This window comes from Megascapheus bottae, chromosome X (assembly GCF_031878675.1).
Source record: "Megascapheus bottae isolate mThoBot1 chromosome X, mThoBot2.hap1, whole genome shotgun sequence".
Lineage (NCBI taxonomy): Eukaryota > Metazoa > Chordata > Mammalia > Rodentia > Geomyidae > Megascapheus > Megascapheus bottae.
Window position 1 is genome coordinate 52247437 of NC_143547.1, and position 27365 is coordinate 52274801.

The 27365-nt window shown below is 39.2% G+C and overlaps 1 protein-coding gene across 1 annotated transcript in view; it reads left to right on the plus strand.

Moving 5' to 3' along the window:
* Nucleotides 1–5669: 5669 nt before the first annotated feature.
* The window catches only part of Sh3bgrl (SH3 domain binding glutamate rich protein like), a 77045-nt gene continuing 55349 nt past the window's right edge, over nucleotides 5670–27365 (plus strand). The window contains exon 1 of the mRNA XM_090326082.1: nucleotides 5670–5782. Coding sequence (XP_090182208.1) covers nucleotides 5738–5782 — 45 coding nt within the window. The 5' untranslated portion in view covers nucleotides 5670–5737. The remainder of the gene's footprint in view (nucleotides 5783–27365) is intronic.

Here is a 27365-nt window from a genome sequence, read left to right on the forward strand (position 1 = left end):
AATAAGGACTCTTATTCACTGTTTCTGGGAATACAAATAAGTATGCCCATTATGGAGAATAATACGAGAAGTCTTCAAAATGAAAACTAGTCCTAATACATATGTGAGTATCACACTCCTAAGTACACATTCAAAGGAAATGAAAGCACACCAAAGAGATGCTCATGGACGCATATGGTTATTGTGAGGCAATTCATAAGTTAAGTGCTCATTAGCAGATGAAAAGATCAAGAAAATATAGTATGCATATAAGTTGGAATATTCAGTCATAAAGAAGGATCAACTCTTGATATTTGTAGGAAAATGAATAGACATGTAGAATATTATGCTGAATGGGCTAAGCCAGAATCATAAGGAAATGTACTATTTATTGTCTTTCATATGTGGAAGCTAAAACTCTAGACTCAACATTAAATTGGCAACTACTAGAGATTGAGATGGAGGGAAGAATATTTATATTTGAGTAGTATACGTTGAAAGAAAGCAATCCAACTATTGTGCTTAGTTAATATATGTTAATGTGGAATTTAAGCATATAAGATTGAAAAAATAAAAAGAGGTACAGACTCTAAGTAATCAAAGAATAGGAAATTAAAGCTGTAAAGAGATATAATTCCACATCAAATCCATAGACTAAAATGGAAGTATAGGGTTCAAAATGAGAATTCCATTGTACTCTGCATCATGCTTTGTCACACAACACTTGGATTGTGGCTTCTAATATCAGGGTCATCCTTTGTAAATGTAGAAAAAGACAGCCTGAAATATTTAAAGGAGAGAATTCTAGAGATCAAAGCTTAAGAGAAATACAGAAATGGAAATGTTAACTTGAGAGGAAATCTTCCTAATACAAGCTCAGAGATAAGTTTATAACTGGGAATTATCAGTATCAAAGAAACATTACATGACACATCTTAGAATGTTCTCATAAATTTTTTTCAAACATTTTGACTTGGGTCAGTTAGGTCAATGAGACAGGATTTCCCAGGAATTGGTTAACTGGAAGGCTTCACAAAGAACGATTGGAGCACTGTGGAATGGTGTTACTTTGATAGGACGACTAGAGGGAGATCTATGTGAAATGAGTTTTTAGATATTTTCCAGATTTGTAATTGTAAAAATGCTGGTGTGTGTATGTGTGGGGGAGCGGGGCGGGGAGGGGGTGTGCATGCCTACCTGCACGTGTATACCCACAGAGACACATGTATATGTATGTAAGATATTTAATAGCAGGCCTCTCTTTGGAAGAAATAATATTAATCTTTATGTCCTTATGAGAAGTGAGTTGACTTAGCCTTCTGGAGTCAGCCACACTTAGTGAAAGAAGAGAGTGGGTCAATTGCTCTTATTCCAAGAATTAGGAAGATATGAGAACCATTTTCGCTCTTGCCTAGTCTTATTGATTCCTTTAATCTTTCATGCTAATCACTCAGGAGCAATGGATGAAAGGAAATTAATTCTCTGTTGAGTTTAGTACAGAAGTGATTAGAAATGGCTTAGCAGTCTCATTAAGTCTTACTTTTCCAATCCCAAACATGTCTCTTTTCCATAGATGAGTGGCGCCCTCTGGTGACTGAAATGATGTATTTAAGGTTTTGGCGGTGACCAGAACACTGAACCGACTAAATTATTGTGCTTCCAGCACAAGTCTTAACTTTACTTACACTTCTGGATATAATTTTGAAGTTTTGCTCAGGGAGCTTTGGAAGGTAATTCTTCTATTTATGCCTCTTGCAAGAATGAAATTACAGCTGTAGAACACTATGCTCATTGATTTATTGAGATGGGGTTTCATGAGCTTTTACATTTTTTTTTTAAGATTTAGTAAGGATTGGACTGGGAAAAAAAAGATTTTGCAAGGATTGATTTTAGTATAACAGGACTAAAGTAGGGAGAAATGGAAATAGATAAACATCTCTTGCTATCTCTTGCAGAAAATGAGAGTTAATCTGTTTTTTTTTATTATTATTAACTTTGAACTAGGCTGGCCTTACATGAGAATCCTCTAAATTTCTGCCTCTAGAGTGACTGACATAATAGTTGTGAGCCAGGCTTGATTATTTTTGAGATAAGTTTTGTTGCTGGGCTGATCTTGAGTTCCTGAACTTAAGCTATTTTCTTCCTCTTCCTCCTGAGTATGTAAGACTACAGATGCATATGCCACTGTGTTTAACATGAGTAATTTTTGTTGTTGTTGTTGGTTGTGGGCTTAAACTCTGGGCCTGGGCACTGTCCCTGAGCTATTCAGCTCAAGGCTAGTGCTCTACCACTTGAGCCACAGCTCCGTTTCTGGTTTTCTGGTGGTTAATTGTAGATAAGAGTTTCACAGACTTTTTGTCTCACAGGCTTTGAAGAGCCATCCTCAGATCTCAGCCTCCTGAGTAGGTAGGATTATTACTACTACTACTACTACTACTACTACTATTATTATTATTATCATTACTAGTTTTGGGTTTTGAACTCAGGGCCTGAGCACTGTCCTTGGGCTTTCTCAAGGCTAGAACTCTATTACTTGAGCCACAGCACCATTTCTGGCATTTTCTGTGTATGTGGTACCCAGGAACAGAACCCGGCTCTTCATGCATGCTAGGCAAGCAGTCTAACACTAGGCCAAACTCCTAGCCCATAAGTTGAGTAATTTAACTTCTAGTGTTTACTGCCTTTCTCCATATAACATGGACTTACTTGTGATTTTTGAAATATATTCATATTTGGTTAATAATATTTTAGGGCAATAGATCACAAGTGTTATTTGGAAACTCCTTGATCTGATCCATTATATTCAGGCCTTAACTTTTCCAGTCCAATTGTATCAGCACAGGATTTGAGAGGACTGCTGTGTAACAATTAGCACAAAGAAACGAACATTATAAAATTCTAGGGATGGCTGAAGACAGTGAGTGTCTAGACTAATATGATGTTAATGTATATACTAAAAATACTGGCCATGTTCCCATCTATGAAATGGATTTCAAGTCCTATCAATAAAAAACAGTGGAATTTATTTATAAATAAATGTATGTGGCATTTTCACTTAGATAATTACATCTATATATTTTGTGGATGGTAGTGCAGATAAAACTGGGGACTTTTATGTCTTGTGACAGTGAATTATAACCTCAATCCCAATACATTTGAACTTAAAAGAAATAAAGTCAAAAATCAGCCGTTCATTTTTCAAAGTCCAGGTAAGACACAATAGTCATCTCATTGCTATTATTGCCATTCAGATGTATAGAGACAAGTAAGTTCATCTTGTAGATATCTTAAACAGATGGTCTTTTGCTTTCCTTTTGTTGATTTCTTCTCCTATTTTATTTATTTATTTATTTATTTATTTATTATTTTTGTGGGTCATGGGGCTTGTACTTGGCCTGGATGCTGTCCCTGAGCTCTTCAGCTCAAGACTACTGCCCTACCCCTGGGCCTGGGCATTGTCCCTGAGCTCTACAGCTCAAGGCTACCACCCTACCCTTGAGCCAAGCCCCACTTTCCATTTTTTAGGGGTTAATTAGAAATAAGAATCTTAGGTCCTTTTGTACTCAGGCTGCCTTTGAATCTTGATTCTCATATGTCAGCCTCCTGACAAGACATTGCAGGCATGAGATGCCCCACCTGGCTTTCTTCCCCTATTTTAAAAGAGGGTAAAGGGTAAAAAGAGGGTTCAAATGGATCCTGGATTGGATGGAGTTTGTACAATGGTAATAGAAGCAAATTATTTCTATTTTGACAGATCAATGCCAGAAGACAGATTTTCCTATTTTGTTGAATAGGGTTGGAAATGATCACCTGATATTTTCAGTGATAACAGTGACTATATCATAATGTCATTTGGGTGGCTGACCATTTCTATAACGATTCTGACTTGTGTTGAGAAGGCAGGGTTGCATAGGTAGAGAGGTAAAAAAAAACAGGTAGAAAGATCTGGTGAAAAGATGAAGGCAGGGACTAAAAGATCACAGACTTGAAAATAGGGCTAGGCATGGTAACTGGTAGTGAGGATTCAAGGGAGATTAGGTAAGGAAGTTGGTTTGTTGGAGCAATGGGCAAAATTGAATATTTGGTAAAATTATGGTGGGAGCACCTTAAAAATATCTTAAGTATTTCAATCTACATTGTTGTTAGTGTTACGTAATACTACCTGTCTGTTCATGTTGTTCAGAGTAGGACTAGGGAAAAGTGGTAGAGCTATAGAAGGGCAGGGGTGGGGAAAATTGAAAAAAAAACTACAAAATAAAAATTTGGGACTGATGACTTCCTGGACATTATCAATTAATTTGCTTACTGCCCTAGAGGAGCCAATATGTTTTCTTTACTATTTTAGTATCTCCTGATGTATATACTCCAAATTAGTTTCTTAACCAGTTAGAAGACAACACCAACTACTCTCTTATGCCTGCTGCAGAAGATTCATGCTTGTAAACCTAGCTAGTCAGGAGGGTGAGTTCTGAGGATTGTGATTCACAGCCAGCCTGGGCAGTAAACTTTGGGAGAGACTTATTTCCAATATTCGTTTATTTTTTAATTGGTGCTGTGGATCAAGTGGTAGAGTGGTAGCCTTGAGCTGAAATGCTCAGGGATGGTGCCCAGGCCCAGAATTCAAGGCCCAGGAATAGGGAAAACAAAAGAAAAGAAAAAAATTTTGCAAGGTCTGGAGTTTGGCCTAGTGGTCGAGTGCTTGCCTACCATGCAAGGACTCTATTGGGTTCGATTCCTCCTTATCACGTACATAGAAAAAGCCAGAAGTGGTGCTGAGGCTCAAGTGGTAGATCTGTAGCCTTGACAAAGTCCAAGGACAGTGCTCAGGTTCTGAATTCAAGACCGGTACTGGCAAAAAAAAAAGCCGGAAGCTGTGCCGTGGGTCAAAGTTAGAGTGCTAGGTTTGAGAAAGCTAAAGAACAGTGTCAAGGCCCAGAGTTCCAGCCCCAGGAGTGGCAAAAGATAATTCTGAAAAGTTTATTATACAGTGTTTTCATTTTTTTGTTTGCAGTTTCTTTTTCTATTTTTGATTTGGTAATCAAATTGGTGTTTGCAAATTTCCACAGAAACCTGGTGTCCCTATATTAATAATATACAACCAAAAAGAATAGCAATCCCGCCTTTTCCTGGTTTAGGGAAATGTGACAAATCCTACAAAGAGCTACCTCGGAAAAATAAGTACTTTTACAGGATTTTTCATAAATTTTTAAAGCTTGAAGAACATAAATTTTTCTGAGGGGTTTCTGGATTTAATCCAGAGCTCGCTCGCTCTCACGGGAAAATATATCTCATGGTATGCCACAATTTGCGGAGCAGGAAGTATCGCGCAATACTTGTGCTGTCCTTGGGAGAAGTTGTTTAATCTAATCGACTTGCAATTCAGTGTAGCCTTGTTCTTTTTCTTTCTCCTCCTCCCCTCCCCTTCGAGGGGAGGGAGTAATCAAAAAAGAATTGTTTCAACAAATCTCGCGGTGCAGCTCGAGATTTTCTCGTGGGGCGGGGGAGGGGGAGTGGGTGGGAAACAATTTAGAAATGATGCAAACGGGCGGGAGTCTTCCGGGGTTTGGGGCTGGGATCACCGCCCAGCGAGCCCATTGAAAGGCTGGAAGAGGAGGCGGGGCTCTGACTTGTCCCCGCCCCCCGCCCCGCCACCCACCCTTCTCCTCCTCCCACCCGGGTTCCGCCCCTAGCTTCATTCCAGCCGTTGCTGCAGCTGCTCCAACACCCCAACAATCAATCGCAAGGCGCCGTTTCCAGGATGGTGATCCGCGTGTACATTGCATCCTCCTCTGGCTCTACAGCGGTAAGGAGAGTGGGAAGCCCACCTTTGTTTGCCTCCATCCTAGTCTTCTACTCTGCCCCTCCATCGTTCAACGGCCGAAGTTCCTCCGACAGTTCCTTCTCCTTGGGAAGACTCCATTGCCCACCCCACCCCACCCCCACCTCCCTTCTCTAACCCCCTCTTCCCCCTTTGTTGGGTCGATTTCATTTTTAAAAGGGGAGTTTGGCTTCGTTTCTCTTATGACGTTGATGCCATATTCCTTTTCCAAAGGCAAAGAAAAAGAAAACCTGCCGAGATTTTCCTAGATGGGGAGGTGGTGGTGTAGGGTTAGGTGGTTTAGGGGGAGACGAAGTCAACTAAAATCACATATTGCAGAAATATGCTTTAGGTAATAAGGGAAGGGAAGGGAGTCCGTTTCTGGAAAAGATGCAGTTGAACATGGGTACTGAATGGAAGCCTACAGAATTCTTTGGATTATTTTTGAGAGTATGTAGGAGGGAGTATTTAACTCAGATTAAAACCCCGTGAGAACTTCATAAAACTAGCAAGGAACTTGGGAACAATGATACACAGTATATTTTTCTAATCTTCAAGTGACGTGATCGCTGGTTTCTCTCCCACCTTTCCCACCCCTATACTGACTTTTTCTTTACTTTCGAGATTTTATCCTTTTAACATTTCCCAATACTTTAAATAGATTGAAAATTGCCATGTGGCTTTTTTTCTTTTCTACAGATTGGAGATTTCCCTCTGCATTCATTTGCTAATTGCCAACTTAGAATAACAGTTGTTTTTTTCTCAGCTTTGGGGAGGGTGAGAGAAACTTGGATGAAAGCTGAATGTACTTAGAGTTGAATAAAAGTGCTTCTGTTCTTCACAACTCAGGACTCTTGCTGAACCACATCGGTGGATGAAGAACTTTGTCATTGCTAGCCACTACTCATATGTTGAGTGCATAGACAATATGGGAAAATTCAGTCTTTCATTTTTTGAACAAGTTTCCATTGAAAACACAAAATTCTATTGTGCTAAGACTGGATCTTGAACTCAGGGCCTTGTAAACTTTCTTGCTTTTTTGTTCAAGGATAACTATCATTTAATCTACACTTCCACTTCTGGCTTCTTGGTGATTACACATGAATCTCATGAACTTTTATTTATTTTTTTAACCCAGGGCGGTTGCTAACCAAGATTCTCAGATCTTAGCCTCCTAAGCAGCTAAGAATACAGGATTGAATCACTAGAGCCCTGCTCAGTAAACTTTTAGTATGTCATTTCTGCTCCACTTGACTAATTATTCTCTATACATATTAAATTAGTATTTGAAAGTAAAATTTCAGTGGCACACTTTTTGTTTTTTGCCAGATTTGGAGCTTGAAATCGGGGTCTGAGCACTGTCCTGGGGTTTTCTCAAGACCAGAGCTCTACTACTTGACCCACAACATCACTTCCAGCGTTTTCTATGTGGTACTGAGGAATTGAACCCAGGTCTTCATGCATGCTAGGCAAGCATTTTACCACCGGGCCATACTCTCAGCCCTCAGTTACTCACTTTTTATTGCCACTCCTTGAACTCAGGGCCTTGGCACTCTCCTTGAGCTTTCTCAAGACTAGAGCTGCCACTTGAGCTATAACACCACCTCTGACTTATTTCTGCATATGTGGTACCGAGGAATTGAACCCAAGTCTTGGTCTATGCTAGGCAAGCACGCTAGCAATAGGCCATACTCCCGACCCAGTTGCTCACTTTTAATTTACTACCCTAGCTGTAAAAATTTTTAAGATCATCTTCATACCTTTAGTTAAATCTCTAATTACATTGAACAAATCAAGCAATTGCTTTCCCTTCGGAGGCTATACAGCTTCAATACTACAATTTGTTCTTTGCTTTCTTCCTTTTCTGCTTCCTCACAGTAGGTCGAAGACCAAAGCTGCCTGTGGAATTTCTGTTCAACTAAGACCTACTGCACCTCTTTATTAAGGCTTAAATTTCTAATAGCCTCAGAAGTGATTGAGACTCATATTTTTTTCTTTATTGTATTACATTGTCACAAACAGTACAAAGGCAGATTTGTGGTGGTTTGCAATTTTCATATGGGTAACTTAAGATTTGTACATTGTTTCAGTCTTACAGTTGATATGAACATGTTATCAAAATTTGATTGGGTCATTCTATTTCAAGATAAATCTGTGCTTTATTTCTAGTCTAACAATACATTGTTGTTGTTCTTTTTCTTTTTTAAACAAGGTCTTGTTATATACCTAAGCCTGGCTTAGAACTGCATGTGTACTTCACTATGGCCCCTAATTCACAATTTTCCTGCCTCAACTTTCTGCATTCTTGGATTACTGGCATGTACCACCACACTCAGCTTCATCTTACAATACTTCTAGACAATATTGAAGCAGTACACACATAACTTAAACGGGGTAGTGGATAGTTTAGAAAAGTATTCTTCAATATAACAGTTCTCCTTTAAGACTGCTCCAGTATTGTCCTTATCTAATAATTAAGAACCTTGCTTCCATGATTCTGATACAATTCAACAATTGCACCAAATAACATAATTCTATAAATGAGTAAATGCAGTTGTTTGGGAACATTTACATGTGTCTTGACTTTGGATTGATATTGTCTCTTTACAAAGTTTTCCTACTGGATATCACAAAACAACCAATATTAGATGTTTTGGTGGGCTGTTCAGAATCTACATCTGTGATAATTCACAAGACACCATTAATTTATTTGTAGCCCAGGAAAGTCCGTAGCTTGTACCCCACAAGTTTTCAAACTTTACTCAACTCTGACCCAATACAAAAAGTCACATTTGCTTCTCAGAAGTTTACAAAATGAAAGAAAATGCATTATGATAAGTTATTTTTTGTGTCAGTTTTAGGAATTGAACTCAGAGCTTGAGCATTGTCCCTGAGCTTATTTTTTGGTCAGTTGTGGAGCTTGAAGTCAGGCCTGGACATTATCCCTGACTAAACTCTTTTGCTCAAGGCTAGTACTCTATGACTTTGAGCCCCAGCTCCACTTCCAGTTTTCTGGTGGTTAATTAGAGATAAGAGTCATGGACTTTCCAGTCCTGGCTGGCATTGTACTATGAGCTCTGGATTTCAACCTTCCAAATAAGCTAGGATTACTTGTATAAGCTACAGGTGCCTGGCTAGGGTGTGTGTGTGTGTGTGTGTGTGTGTGTGTGTGTGTGTGTGTGTGTGTGTGTGTGTGTGTGTGTGTGTGTGTGTGTGTGTGTGTGTGTGTGTGTGTGTGTGTGTGTGTGTGTGTGTGTGTGTGTGTGTGTCTGTGTGTGTGTGTGTGTGTGTCTGTGTGTGTGAGATTACTGGGTCATGAACTCAGGTCTTTGGGCACTTTCTCTTAGCTTTTTTGCTCAAGGCTGGCTCCTTACCATTTTAGCCATTGCTTCTTTGCCAGCTTTTTGGTAATTAATAGGAGATTAGAAGGAAACCCACATACTTTTCTTCCTGGGATGGCTTTGGATGGCAATCAACAGATCTCAGTCTCCTGAACAGTTAATATTATAGATGTGAGCCATATCACCCAGCACATACTGAGTTATTTTTTGATGGTATTGGATTTTCAACAAGGAACTTGCACTACTTACACAAGTGTCTAGAACTTAAACCATGCTCCCATTCCTGCAATAATTTCTTGACAGTAACCACAGTAATTATACACAATAAGAGATTTTTTGTGTGGGTCATGGGGCTTGAACTAGGCCTGGACATTGTCCCTGAACTCTTTAGCTCAAGGCTACTACACTACCCCTGGGCCTTGGCATTGTCCCTAGCACTTCAGCTCAAGGCTACCACCCTATCTTTGACCCAAGCCTCACTTCCAATTTACTAGAGGTTAATTGGAGATAAGAGTCTCAAGTCCTTTTGTGCCGGGGCTGGCTTTGAACCTTGATCCTCAGATCTCAGCCTCCAGAGTAGCTAGGATTACAGGTGTGAGCCACTACAACCAGCTACAATAAGAGATTTTGAATGTTTCATGTACTATCTTCATATTTTTGACATTTGGCCAATGATTGACTTCATTATTATTATTATTATTATTATTATTATTATTATTATTATTATTATTATATTATCAATCCTGGAGCTTGTACTCAGGGACTAGGTGCTGTTCCTGTGCTTCTTTGTGCTCAAGGCTAGGGCTCTACCATTTGGGCCACAGCTCGACTTCCAGCTGTTTTGGAACTTTATTGGAGATGCAAGTCTCACAGACTTTTCTGCCCCCACTGGCTTCTAAGATTCTCATCTTAGTTTCCTGAGTTGCTTGGATTACAAGCATTAGGCACTTCCTCTCCTCCACATCCAGCTAGATCTTAGTTTTGCAGAGAAGGAAATGCAGGTTCAGAGAGGTTGAACAGTGTTCTCAATGTCATAACAGCTATTCAGCTGTAAACCTTGAATCTAGTGTAAGTTGTTTGAATGCAAGAAGCATGTGTTCAAACACCAAGAAATAGATCATTCCAGGGGATATGATCCTGAGCGATGAGGTTAAGTGAAGGTGTCTGATTCTGTAGAAGTGTAAGTGTTGTCTGTGCATATGCATATTACAGAAATAGCAAAACTGGAGAGCTAACAGAGAAGATGATGTCACTAAGTGGGGTAAATGGCTATTCATTCAAAGACATAAAAATAGAGAAGACATCTTCCTTGCATGTAGGCCTGAGTTCTGCTATTTTTTTTCTTTCTTTTTTCTTTTGTCAGTCATGGAGCCCTGAACTTTTTCAATCAAAGCTAACATGCTACCACTTTGAGCTTTAGCACCATTTCTTGGGTTTTTTTTTTGGTAGGTAGTTAATTGGAGATAAGAGTCTCACAGACTTGTGCCTGGGCTGGCTTTGAACTTTCATCCTCAGATCTCAGCCTTTTGAGTAAGTAGGATTACAGGCGTGAGCCGTTGGCACCTAACTGGGTTCTACTGTTGAACCACATTTCTAGGCCTTCACTTTGTCCTCTTTTCATTATATGTATGTCTTGAAGATTGCGGTAGATATGTGGTGTGTGATTTTGTTTATGGAATAACTTATAAAATCATTTGTTCTATATTTGCAAAAACAGAAACTAGTTCTTGCTTGGATTATCCATATATTAAACTGGATATACATAATTTTCAAAGGTAATATTGCACAGTTGTACATAGATCCTCTTATTTCATGCATCAATACATGCATTACGTTCTCCATTTGGATAATATAAATTGCAAGTTGCAATTTTGCATTAAATGATTCTTAGGTAACTTTGTTTTGTTGTTTTTTTTTTGCCAGTCCTGTGCTTGAGCTCAGGGCCTGAGCACTGTCCTTGGACTTTCTCATGGCTAGAGCTCTACTACTTGAGTCTCAGCACCACTTCCAGCTTTTTTCTATATGTGGTACCAAGGAATCAAACCTGGGTCTTCATGCATGCTAGGCAAGCACTTTAACCACTAGGCCAAACTCCCGGCCCCTCTTAGGTAACTTTCTTAGCTGACAGGATATTTTGCTGCTATATCTTTGTATATATAAATTGAACATTAATTTGATGTATACTTTAGTCTTTAATAGAGTACTAGCTATCTTTGTTTGGATGCTATTTAAAGGTACATTCATAACTACTTAGGCGATTAAAATCAGAATCTATTCACCAAATAAAGGCAACATTCACATGACAGATGTAGAGAATGCATTGCACACAGAGAATGCAGATTAGTGCCTTAAGTTTGGTGCCCAGGATTTATTTGATGGATGGTGTCCTAACTTGCAGAGTACTAATGGCAAACATGGGAATAATTTAGGCCTACTGAAGAGTCTTGGGAAACCCAAATCTTTGTGTTGATGATTTCTTGACTTAAAAGTGTTTCAAAGTTGTGAATGGCTGTAGGGAAGAATGTATTGTGGATGTCTTAGTAAAAGATTTATACTCTGATTTATTTCAACCACAAAGCATAAGGAAGTGCCACTGGAGACTCATGCCTGTAATCATAGCTACTCAGGAGGCTGAGATTTGAGGATCGCAGTTCAAAGCCAGCCCAGGCAGGAAATCCTGTTAGACTCATCTCCATCTAACCACAAGAGAACCGGAAGTGGCACTATGACTCAAAGTAGTAGCGTGCTAGTCTTAAGCATAAAAGAGCTCAGGGGACCACACCCAGTCCATATGTTCAAGCCAAATGACCACCAACAACAACAAAAATAGTATGGAAGTTAAGGAAGTGTTAGGATCCCTAAACCTTAAGGTTAACACCCTTCCCATTGGTGTGGGCTAAAATGTAAATGTTCAGATTCATTGTGGCTGTTCTCAAATGTGTGCTCTAAAATACATATTGAAGGTACTGAAAAATTAACTGAAGTTTTGTAGGAATACTTTCTGCTTTTTGAAATATCAAAAGTGAATTTTTAGTTTTTACTTTTGTGTGCTGGTATTGGAGCTTGAACTCAAACTTAGTGCTTTACCACTTGAGCCATGCGTATACTTCTAGCTTTTTACTGGTTAGTTGGAGGTGAGAGTCTTTAGGATTTTTCTACACTGGTTTTAACCACAGTCCTCAGAATTCAGTCTCCTGAGGAGCTAGGAACTAGGAGCACTGGCATGAGCCACTAGCTCTAGGCCAGTCTTCCATTTTTTACTCAAAAAATTCAACAAATTAAGAGAGAATCTGGGGGCCGGGAGTTTGGCCTAGTGGTTAAAGTGCTTGCCTAGCATGCATGAAGACCCGGGTTCGATTCCTTGGTACCACATATATAGAAAAAAGCCAGAAGTGGTGCTGAGGCTCAAGGGGTAGAGCTCTAGCCTTGAGAAAGTCCAAGGACAGTGCTCAGGCCCTGAGCTCAAGCCCAGGACTGGCAAAAAAAAAAAGAGAGAATCTGTCAATTACTATATTCCACCTGTTTGCTTTTAATTCTACTTTACTACACACTAAGACGCCTTTTAGACCCAGAATTTATTTACTTCCTCCGGTTTAGAACATGTTTAAAAAATACCTTTAGGGAAAAAGGACAGTTCCATAATAATGACTGTTTTTATTGATATGAGAGACAAAGCTACCATGTTAACACTTGCCCAGTCCAGAAAAATTCTAAGAAAGGGAATTGTTTTCTGAGCAAATGCCTCACATTTTGGTTATAGTGGGTTATGCAGAGTGTTATGGATTACCAACATATCAGGGAAGATTTTAATTTTTAAAATACTGTGACAAATTCAAAGACTGTATATTTAAAGCATTTAATTCTGTTCAATTTTTTGTTGTATTAACTTCTCACTGGCATGATGAACCAAGGTTTGATTTTAACACTTGTTTATGCATCACATATACCAGGCATTACGCCAGTGTTTTGCATAATTATGTCATTTAATCCTTATAATAACACTCTAAGGTAAGTGCTACCATTCTATTTTGTGTCACTGAAAGGATGTCTCTAAGATCTGAAAGAAGCATTAGGTATATAGCTCAAGAATAAATTTGTAGCTAAAAATGCCATGGGTTGGGTTACAGTCCAGAAACTTCCAACATCAGGACCCACCGCTAAACATTGCCATTTATACATACTCCACATGTATCTAGCAAAAAACATTTATGTTAATATTTTATTAAAACTCTGCCTTGTAGCTGGGTGCCAATGGCTCATGCCCATAATCCTAGGAGGCTGAGATCTGAGGATCTTGGTTCAAAGCCAGACCAGGAATGAAAGTCTGTGAGACTTTTTCTTTTTCTAGTCCTGGGGCTTGACCTCAGGGCCTGAGCACTGTCTTTGGGCTTTTTTTTCCTCGATGCTAGTGCTGTGCCACTTGAGATACAACACCCTTCCAGCTTTTCTGTGTATGTGGTATTGAGGAATTGAACCCTGGTCCTTATGCATGCTAGGCAAGCACTCTACCACTAGGCCATGCTCCTGGCTACTGTGATATTTTTATCTCCAGTTAATCACAGAAAAAGCCAGAAGTGGCACTATGGCTCAAGTGGTGGAGCACTAGCCTTGAGCAAAAGTTGCTCCAGGACAGTACCCAGGCAAATGGTTCAAGTCCTAGGACTGGCAACAACAACAATAACAACCACAAAATACTTTTGTCTTGTGTATTATAAATGCACCTGTCATTTAAGTAAGAATGATACCTGATTAGGCAAATGAGTTTTCTATAACCTACGCCTGAGCTTGAGGTAGGGCAAGTAGAGAGGTTACTATCACCATTTTATGACTTAGTGGGTTTTTTGGGGGTCGATTATGGGACTTGAACTCTGGGCCTGGGTGTTGTCTCTGAGCTCTTCAGTTCAAGGCTACCACCTACCCCTTGAGCCACAGCACCACTTCTGGTTTTCTGGTGGTTATTTGGAGATAAGTGTCTCATGGACTTTAGTGCCTGGGCTGGCTTTGAACTGTGATCCTCAGCCTCCTGCATAGCTAGGATTACAGGCCTGAGCCACTGCTCCATGGCCAGAGTGTTATTTTTTTCCCCTTAATGTATCATAGTTTAACCGAGGTCATATATTTTTTTTAATTTTTAATTTTTTATCAGTCCAGGGTCTGAGCATTGTCCTTGGACTTTTTCAAGGCTAGAGCTCTTCCACTTGAGCCACAGCACCACTTCCGGCTGGTTCGAGGAATCGAACCAGGGTCTTTGTGCATTCTAGGCAAGCACTCTACCACTAGGTCAAACTCCCAGTCCCCAAGGTCATATTTTAAAAATGGTGTCTGTTCATTTTTATGGTGGTCTGTGCTATTTCCTGAATTATTACAACTTTAATCTTGTCCTCTGAAAGCCATCTCTATTGTGGGGCATGGTGGTACTTCTCTGTAATCCAGCCTTCAGGACTTGGAACCAGAGGCTTCCAGGTAAGCCCAGCTATATGGCAAGACCTTATCTCTGTTCCCTCACTTCTACAAAAAATAACACAAAATTGTAATTTTTTTGTGTGTGTGACTATACACCAATGTCATGGCTTCATATGATTCTGTAAATCTAAATTACAAGGCAATATTGCTATAATTTATAAAGTCTGGTTTGGGATTCTAGTTTTTTGAGTTCTGTTTCTTTGGCTTGCTCCTTTCTGGAAATAAGACTCCATCACAGAGTCTAGTTAGAGCCAAGCATTTCTACTTGGGAGATTTCCAACAATGAGTCAAGAGACGACCGTTTTAAACACTAGAGAATATTCATCTCAGGTAACAGTTACTACATGAGACAAGTGTGTCTGTTTATTTTACTGCCTCTCCCACAGTTATTTCATCATAAGTGCAAGATATTTCTCAGTGTTAAAATTAGTACAGCAGGCATATATTTAATTATAATTCTACGATATTGAAAGCCCCAGTCCCTCTTTCAGACTTGAAAGATGGTGTAGAACAAAGATAGGAGTAGACAATTAATTTGTTAAAATATGACAAATTTTGGGCTGAGAGTTTGGCCTAGTGGTAGAGTGCTTGCCTAGCACACACGAAGATCCAGGTTCAATTCCTAAGTACCACATACATAGACAAAAAGTAGAAGTGGTGCTGAGGCTCCAGTGGTAGAGCTCTAGTCTTGAGAAAACTCAAGGACAATGTTCAGGCCCTGAGCCCCAACCCAGGACTGACAAAAAAAAAGAATATGACAAATCTTTACCTCACTTGAGTTTTTCAAGAAAATAATTTGTCACTTTTAACTGATGATAGTATAAAAAAGGTTCTGAGATTGTGTTTTGCAGTTAGACTACTTGCCTGGCAAGTTCAAGTGTGGGTTTGTTTCCCAGTACCAGAAAAGAAAATCTTATGAGCTTTCATTTACAGTGTATTAGTAATATGCCACTCATAGCTGCAAGAACATTTTAAATATTTATCATTTGATTGTTAGTGACTATTTAGTGATTCAATATTTTACTATTTCCCCTTTATTCTTAGTTGGGAGGCTTGAACTCTGGGCCTGGGTGCTGTCCATGAGATCTTAAGCTCAAGGCTAGTACTCTACCACTGAGCCCCAGCACCATTTCTGGTTTTCTGGTTGTTAATTAGAGATAAGAGTCTTGTGGACTTTCCTGCCTTGTCTGGCTTTGAACCGAGATCATCAGATCTCAGCTTCCTAAGTAGTTAGAATTACAGGCATTAGACAGTGACATCCAGCTATTCCCATTTTTTTTGCCAGTCCTGGGGCTTGAACTCAGCGCCTGGGCACTTTCCTTGCACTTTCTTAAGGCTAGTGCTCTACCACTTGAGACACACACCACTTCTGCCTTTTTCTATGTATGTGGTACTGAGGAATTGAACCCAGGGCTTTGTGCATGTTAGGCAAGCACTCTACCACTAGGCCAGGCTCCTGGCCTCTATTTTCATTTTTTTTGAGCAAGGGTATTTTTTGTTTTCTGTCCTTGGGCTTTCTTAAGGCTAGCACTCTACCACTTGAGCCACAGCACCACTTTTGGCTTTCTTTTTTTATGTATGTGGTATCAAGGTATGGAATTTGGGTCTTGGTGCATGCTAGGTAAGCACTCTTACCAGTAGGCCAAGTCCAGCCCTGAGCCAGAATATTTCAATGTAGCCCAGGGGAGCCTCAAACTCAAAATCTCCCAGCTTTAGCCTCCAAACTGCTGGGATTACAAGTGGGTACCACCATACCACATCTTCTTTCCTTAAAGAAGATGAAACAGATAGTCTAAAGAGTATCAGTAGAGATGATTCCCTAGATGTGTCTAATTCCTAAGCATTGATCTTATCCTTTAGGCTGGTCTATCTACTGGTTGGATAGTTACACTTTCTATTATGACTGTGGTCTTCCTTTTCCGATGACTTGGAAAGTCATAATTATCCAAGGATAATTCGAATTGTTTATTGTATCAAGTATAGGCCTTAGATTTCTTCAGATAAATCAGTGCTATAACATTTCAATAAATATTACTAGACTGTGGAATATGAACCTCAATACCAGTATAGTAAAAGTACCCTGTGTAAGGTAGGCTAGCAAAAAGTAAGCCAAATTATTCTTAAAAGGGATTTTTAAAGTAGAGAACAGACTTTTTAGGATGAAGTATGGATTATTGGGTATTGCTTATGTAATTTGCAAAGATTTGTTTCTTAACAAGCTGAATGTAAAAGAAAGATATTGCCGGGCATGGTGGCTCGTGCCTGTAATCCTAGCTACTCAGGAGGCTGCGATCTAAGGTTCAAGATTCAAAGCCCACCTCAGGCACTAAAGAACAAGAGACTCTTATCTCCAGTTAACCACTAGAAAATGGAAAGTGGGGCTGTGGCTCAAGGGTAGGGTGGTAGCATTGAGCTGAAGAGCTCAGGGACAGCACCCAGGCCCAGGGGTAGGGCAGTAGCTTTGAGCTGAAGAGCTCAGGGACAGTGCCTAGGCTGAGTTCAAGCCCCATGACCCACCAAATAAATGAATGAATGAATGAATGAATGAGGGATATTGTGTAGGTTGCTCCAAATTGTAAAATCTAAGTTCACAAAAACTTAAACATAATCGGACATGTCAACTCGTTTTAAATTCTTTCATGTTACTCAGAAGATACAGTCACTAGAGTGAGGCTTTCCAGTGAATTTCTGCTGCAAATTTAAGAAGAAAAATTAAATTTAAAATTTCTAAGTCACTTTGTGGGGGTGTTAGGATGACATATATTATGTGTTAAGATAAACACTTGGTGGGTTCTAAAGCTAGCAAAGAAGAAATATGACCTATAATACTAAAATTTAATTCCTGTGGTTTGTTTAAATAAAGGATGTTGATTATACAGTAACTGTTGATTGAAAGAGCCAAGTGAGATCATATCATGAGGCCCTGAGTTTAAGCCCCAGTCTTCTCTCTGTCTTTCTCTTTCTGTCTCTGTCTCTGTCTCTGTCTCTCTCTCTTTGTTTCTTTCTCTCTCTCCCACTCTCTCTCTGTCTCTGTCTGTCTGTCTGTCTGTCTGTCTGTCTCTCTCTCTCTCTCTCTCTCTCTCTCTCTCTCTCTCTCTCTCTCTACACACACACACACACACACACACACACACACACAATGATATTCAAAGTTAAGTATTAAAATTAGGAAGAAGCTGATAAAAACATTTACTTTTTCAGTGAGAGTATATTGTAACCACTTGGAAATGGTGTAATTGTGTCTAAGTTCTATATGAGGGGGTTAAGACAAGAGTGAATATCACATGGGTGTACAGATTTTCCTTTTCAGTACTGAGGCTTGAACTCATTCCTTGCACATTGAAACCTAGTATTCTAACTGAGATGCACTTGAAATTCAACTTCCCTAGCCTTTGAAAGTTGAGAATCAATCTGGCTCTACTAAAACGTTGAACTTGAGAACTAAACTACATGTCCTAGGGGATCATTACAGTGCCAGATGTCAGGGACTGCTTGGGAGATATCCTCGTATCCCAACAGTGTCTTGTGTACTTTTAGGAAGTTAGTTTGTAGCTCATGTAAGATCCTAAGTTGTCTCACAAAACCTTGGGTAATTTGTGTCTGTGTGTTAAAAGTGATTTACTGTAAAGTACTACCTTTTGAAAATTCCTTGCCTTATGTTTGAGAGGAAGTTTTAGAATTAAGTTTTGAAGTTAATCATAATAAAAAAGCAGCATATAGATTAGAATATAATGTGAATACCTAAAAGGATGATATTCCACAAAATGAGATACTGTTCTTGCTAAGAGCTTTTGTGTAAGAAGAAACAAGATCTTTCTCATGATGAAAACTAGAATGCTTTAAATATTAATAAGGAAAAGCACTTAAACTGACTCAGTAAGCATGGTGACTGTGATGGAATTCTGTACTTACGTTGTGGGGGAAGGACCACCATTTGATGTTATTTCTTTTTTCTTTTCATTTGTTAAGTTTTTGTTTCCTGTCCTGGGGCTTGAGCTCAGGGCTTCAGAGCTGTTTGCTTAAGGCTAACACTACCACTTGAGCCACTTTTCCACTTCTGGCTTTTTCCTGTAATCTAGAGATAAGAGTGACCTACATTTATTTGCCAAGGCTGGCTTTGAACCACAATTCTCAGATCTCAACCTTCTGAGCAGCTAGAATTATAGATGTGAGTCATCAGCACCCGGCATTTTTAAATCTTTTCATATTTTATTTTTATAAAGTCTGTTGTGTATACAATGTATTTTATAGTACTTTCATTCAATTTATAAGAAATACCTATTTAAAATATATTTTTATCTTTCACCTTCTTGTATCTTAAAAAATACATTTTATTGTAGACTTATTTACATGTGATCATACATTTTAATATTTTATCTTTTATTTTTATTATCTTCAAATAGTTACACAAAGGGGTTACAATTCAAAGGGGTTTCAGTTTGACATGTCAATTTAAGTTTATTTATTTAATTTATTTATTTATTTTGCCAGTCTTGGGCTTGAACTCAGGGCCTGAACACTGTCCTTGGACTTCCTAAAGGCTAGAGCTCTACCATTTGAGCCTCAGCACCACTTCCGGCTTTTTTCTATGCATGTGGTATTGAGGAATCGAATCCGGTTCTTCGTGTGTGGTAGGCAAGCACTCTACCACTAGGCCAAACTCCTGGCCCAGTTATACAGTTTTTGAAAAAACAAAACGTTAATTTTATTCCTTGTTTTTGTTCAGGTACTGTGCTTTTATTTGTTTTGATGGCATCTATGTTCTTTTATAAAAGTATTTTCCTTCTTCACAGAACTTGCCAATTTATAACAAAGGGAATAATAAGTGAAATGAATGGGGAGAACAATTTTAATTTTATTTCTGATTGTGATGACACAATGAGCAGAGGTGTGCAGCAGTTACTACAGTTGATGTTGAGACCATTTGTGCAAAGTTCTGTGGGGTTACTGCTCCTCACCAGCAAAGTATTTCTTTAACCAGTGTGTGCCTACTTCTGTGTCGTGGTTTCTGCATAAGTAGGCTAAGAATTATTCCATAATCATGAGGTAGAATGAATGCTAGCTTGGTGGTGCAGCCAGGGTGCACTGCCTGTTTCTGGACTGTCAGAGAAAGGAGGTATACCAAGATAGCATTTTGGGCCACATTTGGGTCCTGTTTCAAGGTCAGTGAGTATAATTTTTTCCAGAGGCATATGCTTGTCATCATTTACCAATGCCACAAAATTTTCTTGCTCCTCTAATCACTGCATTCCAGGATTTAACAACAGTGCTTCTTTGCAGGGACCTGTTTGGGTCCAGAGCTGACTGTGGGTGTGTTGGTCAGCAGGGTGTAAAAGCTTGTAATCACCCTGGTGCCAAGCCTTGCAGTCTTTGGTGTGCAAGCTCAGAACTGCAAATGAGGAAGATTTGGGGTGGAACTATAGTATCCATTAGGTGGGGTTTGAAACTGAAAGGAGGATCAAGGTTTCTCAAAGCTGGAGTCCAGGACAACTTAGAGTGCATGCTGTTGGGACAGCTTGCTCATCTTGGAAAACTAGATAGTCTTGGCCCTGGAAATTGTTGAATTTTCTCACAGCACTCCTCCAAGACCCTTGTGTATTGCTCCCAGGCCCAAAGGATCTGGATGCCACTTGAGTAACATTCTTTGAACAGATGTTTCTGCCTCTAAAGGCATCTCTCAAACACAGATGTGGTTGTCTTGTAATATTTAGAGGAAATTCTCAAATATCAGCAAATAAAATCCAGATCAACATAGTGAACCACGAGCAAATAATGTAAGGAGAATTCCATGCTGAAAAAAATCATTAGTGAGCATGATAGTGAATCTTGGTTTTCCCAGAACCCTGGAAGCCAAGTCAGGAGGATCACCAATTAGAAGCCAGCCTGGTCTGCACCCTGATATCCTGTCGAGAGGGAGAGGGAAAGAGAGAATTTAAAAAGGCAGAGGTGAAGGTAGAGAGGAAGAAGGAGAGAAGAGGGGGGAAATACTTTATTATATATTAAAGGATCAAAGAAAACTAATCATATAATTATCTGCACAGATACTGAAAGCATAAAAAGAAGAGCTGTATTATTTTTCATGAGTGGCTTTGGCTTTCAATGTTTTACTAACACCACAGAAACAAATTGCCACTTTGATCAGTGCATTACTTTGTTTAACATCATAATCACATGTGTGCACATAACAAACCATTTATTTAAAATAGTTTCATTGCGAGGTTTTATTTTACAGTAGATTCAGCTCATTGAATGAGTAAAGTATTCAAAAGGTTTTTTTGGAAATGAAAATAGGGAAATATGAATATTTATGAGGGAAAATAGTAAAAACTTCTTTTGAGTGCCAATCTTGAGGGTTTGGATACTGTCCCTGAGCATTTGTGCTCAAAGATATCAAGCTATTGTTCATAGTATACTATGAATCATAGTGCAATTTCTGGCTTTTTGATAGTTAATCAGAAATAAGACTACTTCTCAGGCTGCTTTGAACTATGATCCATAGATCTCAGCCTCCTGGGTAGCTAGAATTATAAACATGATCCACTGACGCCCAGTTGAAAAAAATGTCTTTATATCATTTAACTTACAATATCCAATTACGACTTTTTTTTTGCCAGTCTTGGGCCTTGAACTCAGGGCCTGGACACTGTCCTTGGGCTTTCTCAAAGCTAGCGCTCTGTGACTTGATCCACAGCACCACTTCAGGCTTTTTCTGTATATGTGGAACAGGGGAATCAAACCTTGGTCTTAATACATGGTAGACAACCACTCTACCACTAGGTCACACTCTGGACCCCAGTGCTCTTTTTTTTTTTAATTGAGCAAAATCCAAGCATTGTCAAGTTACGTCTTTAAAAATGACATGTTAGTTTCAGTTACCATGTAAAGTCTGTGTTGATCATGTAGCAATTGCTATTTTTTAAAAAAAATTACTAGTAAAATTTGAATTGTGTCAGTAAAAAGATAAAGTCATAGTTCTTACAGAAAGTAGGAAATTGGACATTTTCCATTAACTTTAGTTTGCAAATTTACATAAATATCTACTTGACTATTTAGAAGGCATCTTTGAGGCTGAATCATTGTAAATGCTTGCTTAGCATGTCCAAAGCCTCAAGTTCCATCCCCAGCATTGTAATGTTTGTGGATGTAAGCATACACATGTAAACGCATGTGCATGTGTGTATATATACTACACTTTAACTTGTCCTTATGAGATGGATTACATTTTATACTAGTGATAAGAAAGTACAGCATATATTTTTCCCCCAATTCAGTCCCTCACACTGTGTGCCTCACCTCCTAATGTCAACTAGTCAACTAGGTTTCAGGAAGATGAAAGTAGTACAGGTTAGAGAGATTAGCAAGCAAATTATTCTCATTTAAATTTATGATCTGACTTGAGATTTGATTCATAAAAATAAAAAAGAAAACAAGGAAAGGTAAATGAGATTATCTGGGACTCCTTGTAGATAACGTTGCTAAGTTCTAGAGAATTTATGGAACTTTACTATAATGACTTCTGCATGTGCTTAACTTGATAGCATGTATATACAGAAACAGTGAAGACAATTGCACAGGACAGGCAATTTAAATAGATTCTCTAGAGCAGATTCTGCATGTATGATTTGTGCTGTGAATTCTTTTCTTTTTAGACACAGCCACTAATTCATTCAGGGAATATATATGCCAGCTAATGGACTAGATTTTGTGTCTAGGCTCTCAAGGGCAAGAAAAGACTAGGTATATAGATTTCTTGGCTTTTTCCTTGCTCCAGAATGAGAGGCTGTATAATTGTGTCAATTTGAGGGAACTAGCATGATGTGCAAATCAGGAGACGTGTATGAGAGGCTCCAAGGCAGAGATACTTTTTTTTGTTGGTGTGTCATGGGGCTTGAAGTCAGCCTGGGCCCTCTCCCTGAGCTCTTCAGCTCAAGGCTACCGTCCTACCCCTGGACATGGGCACAGTCCCTGGGCTCTTCAGCGCAAGGCTACCGCCCTATCCTTGAGTCAAGCCCCACTTCCTGTTTTCTAAGGGTTAACTGGAGATAAGAATCTCAGGTCATTTTGTGCCAGGGCTGGCTTTGAACCTTGATTCTCAGATCTCAGCCTCCTGAGTAGCTAGGATTACAGCCATGCGCCTCTGTGCCTGGCCGGAGACACTTCTGAGACAGTCCTGTTGTCTGCATGTTGGAAAATTGCCTCATAGGAGTCAGTCCTCAACAAATGTCCAAATAAAATTTATCATTCTTTCCACTTACCCTGATAGTGATAGCCTTGAATAGCTCTTCTGCAAATGATAATTTATTACCTCGGTTGAACATTTGTGTGGTTTTCCTGGCATTTTAATAGAAAAGGGTTGTGGGCAGTAGATTCTAAGGACAATGTGCACTTGCTTGTGTACTTGAGCATTTTGCTGTGACATGATTACCATACAGTTCTGCTTCAAACCAATTATAGCAGTAGTGACAAGTGAGATTTGTGGTGTGCACTGTCAGTTTCTATCAAGTACTATGGCATTCTTGGGTGTGGGGGATGTTATTTTAATTATCTGAAAAGATAGCTTCTATAATTATCTATAATCCCTTTACCTTGGGAACAGCAAGCAATCATGTTTTGTATAAGTAATTCTTCAAGAATGGAGGAAGGGGTAACGTCCCCAAAGAAATGCACTTATTAGCCTTACATTTGTGGCTCATGCCTGTAATCCTAACTTCTCAGGAGGATCAGGGTTCAAAGCCAGCCTGTGTAGAAAAGTCCCCATGAGACTCTTATCTCCAATTCACCACTCCCAAAGTGGAAGTGTTGCTGTGGTAGATCACTAGCCTTGAGCACAGAGAGACTCAGGAACAGTACCGTGGCCCTGAGTTCAAGACCAACAACCTACAAAACAAATGTACTTATTGCCTGACTTAAGAAGTGGTAATGCCTCTGTATAACACTTTTACAATAACAGCAAAAATTAGGAAGAAATATTAATCTAAAAATCATTACAAATCTAAAAAATTATTACAAATCTCTGAGGGACAATCATTATCTTTTTTGTAACACTCTCATCTCCTTTGTCTCAACCCATCTCTTTTGTATAAGCTTTATAGGATTCTTGACAGTTTGAAATTTAGGTTCTGGTTTTTGTATGTCAGTTTTATTTTTTTTATTTTTTTTATTTTTTTTTGCCAGTCCTGGGCTTGAGCTCAGGGCCTGAGCACTGTCCTTGGACTTTCTCAAGGCTAGAGCTCTACCACTTCAGCCTCAGCACCACTTCTGGCTTTTTTCTATGTATGTGGTACCGAGGAATTGAACCCGGGTCTTCATGCATGCTAGGCAAGCACTTTAACCACTAGGCCAAACTCCTGGCCCCCAGTTTTATTTTTTAGTTGATACCACTGTTGGGGTTGATTTTTTTTTTTTTTTTTGCCAGTCCTGGGCTTGGGCTCAGGGCCTGAGCACTGTCCTTGGACTTTCTCAAGGCTAGAGCTCTACCACTTGAGCCTCAGCACCATTTCCGGCTTTTTTCTATGTATGTGGTACCGAGGAATCGAACCCGGGTCTTCATGCATGCTAGGCAAGTACTTTAACCACTAGGCCAAACTCCCGGCCCTTGATTTTTTTTTTTTTATTCGTGGTTCATGGAGCTTGAACTCTGGCCTTCGTGCTATCCCTGAGCTCTTCAGCTCAAGGCCACCATCCTACCCTTGAGCCACAGCACCACTTCCCATTTCCTACTGGTTAATTGGAGATAACAGTCTCAGGTACTTTAGTGCCTGGGCTGGCTTTGAACCCTGACCCTCAGTTCTCAGCCTCCTGAGTAGCTAGGATTACAGGCGTGATCCACTGCACCTAGCAAAAGATTACTTCTTGAGCAAGAATTTCTAGTGGGTGGGCATGGGGACTGTCTAGTATGTTTGCCTATGGCCAACTATATGGCAAAAGTTTAAGTACTAACATACTATAATTGGTATTTCTTAGGTTTCTTCTAAATAATTAGGTAAATAGAGATCATTTAATTCCCCCTCCTTTCCCCTCTACACAACAAATTTCTAACCCACCTCTTCACAAATATTTGAACTCACAATTTGGTTGCATTATTATGGAGATTTAATACATATCTAAATCCAAATGGTACTGGATAAGTCTTTTGCTAGTACCATGGGTGCTTTTTATTTTTTCTTCCAGGTTTTGGGGCTTGAACTCAGGGCCTGGCCACTGTCTTTGAGCTTTTGTACTCAAGCCTAATTCCCTCCTACTTGTGCCATAGCTCCATTTTTAGCTTTTTTGGGTGATTAATTGGAGAGTTTGAGACTTACCTGGCTGGGCTGGTTTTGAATTGAGATCCTCAGATCTCAGCCACCTGAGTAGGTAGGATTTCATTCTTGAGCCACGGACACCTAGCTGTATGTTCTATTTAACATAGCATTTTAGAGTTGAAATTTCTTTTCTTTTTTTGCCAGCCCTGGGGCTTGAACTGAGGGCCTGGGCCCTGTCCTTGGGCTTTTTCAAGAGTAACACTCTACCACTTGAGCCACAGCACCACTTCTGGCTTTTTCTATGTATGTGGTACGAAGGAATCAAACCAGGGTCTTCATGCATGCTAGGCAAGCACTCTACCACTAGGCCAAGCTCCCGGCCAAGAGTTGAAGTTTCTCGTAGAGTAAAAGAATGATTCTAGGTTAGAAGGGCTATAGATTGAAAATTATTTTTGACTATTAATGTCATTTATTAAGAATCTTTGTATCTTGTTTCCATGTGTCAGTCACTTCCATTGCATAGAAAATCAAATATCTTCAAAGTATAATTTTAGAAGCATTTGGGTAGAAGAGATCATAAGGGGTCATCTCAACCATCCACGCAAGGACTGCCTACAAGCTGTCCCAGAAAGATTGTAATTGATTTTCTCTTAGTAAACTCTCCAAAGAAAGAAATGTATACTCTGCTGCAGTACCATTTTGTATTCCTTGTGTCCTAGAGTTTGCAACTAAGTTTTAGAAATCTGGGTAACTAGAAGGAGATCACATTCTTGAATGCAGAATCAGAGGAAGTAAATCAATATACATGCCATACAGCTCACATATTTAAATTCAATCTACATTCCCTTATTACCCACTGATGAAATATATAGTTCGCAGGGAACAAGGCCTAGGTCCTGAGAACTTATACTTTTGTTTTATAAAGCATAAAATAAATCTGATTTTTTAAAAAAAATTTTAAAAGCATACTTGCAAATCAGTACACTGTAAGATATATGTTGGCTGTTTCATGAGACTTCCAACCTGATGGATTTAAATAAATTTCAAAATCAATGTTTTAATCATTTTAAAATGGAGAATTCCTTAAAACTTTTGTATTGGGCATGGCTGATGGCATTGTTAATGGAGTCATTTAATTAAACTCCTATGCAATGCATTTAAAAGTCAGATTTTAGAAAAATGTCATAAATTAATTGAATTGAACTGCTATTTTACAAATCTGAATCTGGGTGCACTGACTTTTGAAAAGTTTAATTAGAGTTCGTTAGAATCTTTCTTTCATCTGTATCCTAAACAACTATTTTGCTCTAGATTGGGAAATGGGCAGTAAAAAGTTTAGGGAAACAATTTAATTTCTGAGATCCCTACGCCCCCCTGCCCCCAACAATCAAAGATTTGACCTTGTCTCCACTTCCTGGGAATGTTAGTTTTTAAAATGCGAGTGATAGCAAGGATTTTGAATCTTTTTGAAAGAAAAGAATTTTTCACTAGCAGCTGTTTTGAAACTGTTAAGAATTGGAGGTATGCTTTAAGTTGTTCAACACTTTCTAACAAGCGCGAGGCTCTGAGTTCAAATCCCTTACCAGAAACTAAAAATCTAAACTAAACTGACTACCCCCCCCCCAAAAAAAATAAAACAACCTGTTAATTTTTTTTGCCAGTCCTGGCTTGAGCTCAGTACCTGAGCACTGTTCTTGTACTTTTTCAAGACTAGAATTCTACCACTTGAGAGAACAGCACAACTTTTGGCTTTTTTCTATATATGTGCTGCCAAGGAATCAAACCCTGGTCTTCACGCAGGCTAGGCAAGCACTCTACCACTAGGCCAGACTACTGGCCAATTTGTTTTTAAGACCAAATGACCTTCTTATGTCTCTATAAATTAGGGCATTTTATTTGTTTTAAGTAATTTTAGATGAGGCCTCAGGAGAACCTCAGCTCCTTGTTTTGCTTGGAAATCCCAGTCTTGGCACTTTTCCATTGAAAATGAATTTGTTTCCTGAGGGAAATATTGTTCACTTCTTTGTTTTGGTGTCTGCCTGCCTGCCTGTCTGCCTGCCTCATGCCTGTGCCTGCCTGTCCATTGGTCTATTGGTCTCTCTTCCACTTTTTCTTTCCCTCTCTCCTCATCTTCCTCCCTCTCTTCCTCCCCCACCCTGTCTTCTTCCTTCTCTCTCTTCCTCCTCCTCTCTCCCTCGCTCTCCTCCCCTTCCCCTCCTTTCTGTTTCTTGAATTTTGGGTCTGCTGCTCCAGAAAATATGTTCCTGTGAGTCTCTGACATTGGAGTTTATAATTTTTTTGGTACATAGTTGGTTTTGAAAAGTGAATCCTGTGCTTTCCTTCTGATCTATTTCTCCCAAGTAAATTAATATTTTATCCATAAAACAATCATAATTTTCGATTATGTAAGACATATTTGTGGTAGGTCTTCATGTCTAGGCTAGTTAAAAATTATAAACAAGTTTTTTTAAATCCTTACTGTACATATTCCAAATACAATAACTTATTTTTCCCAGGTGCTGG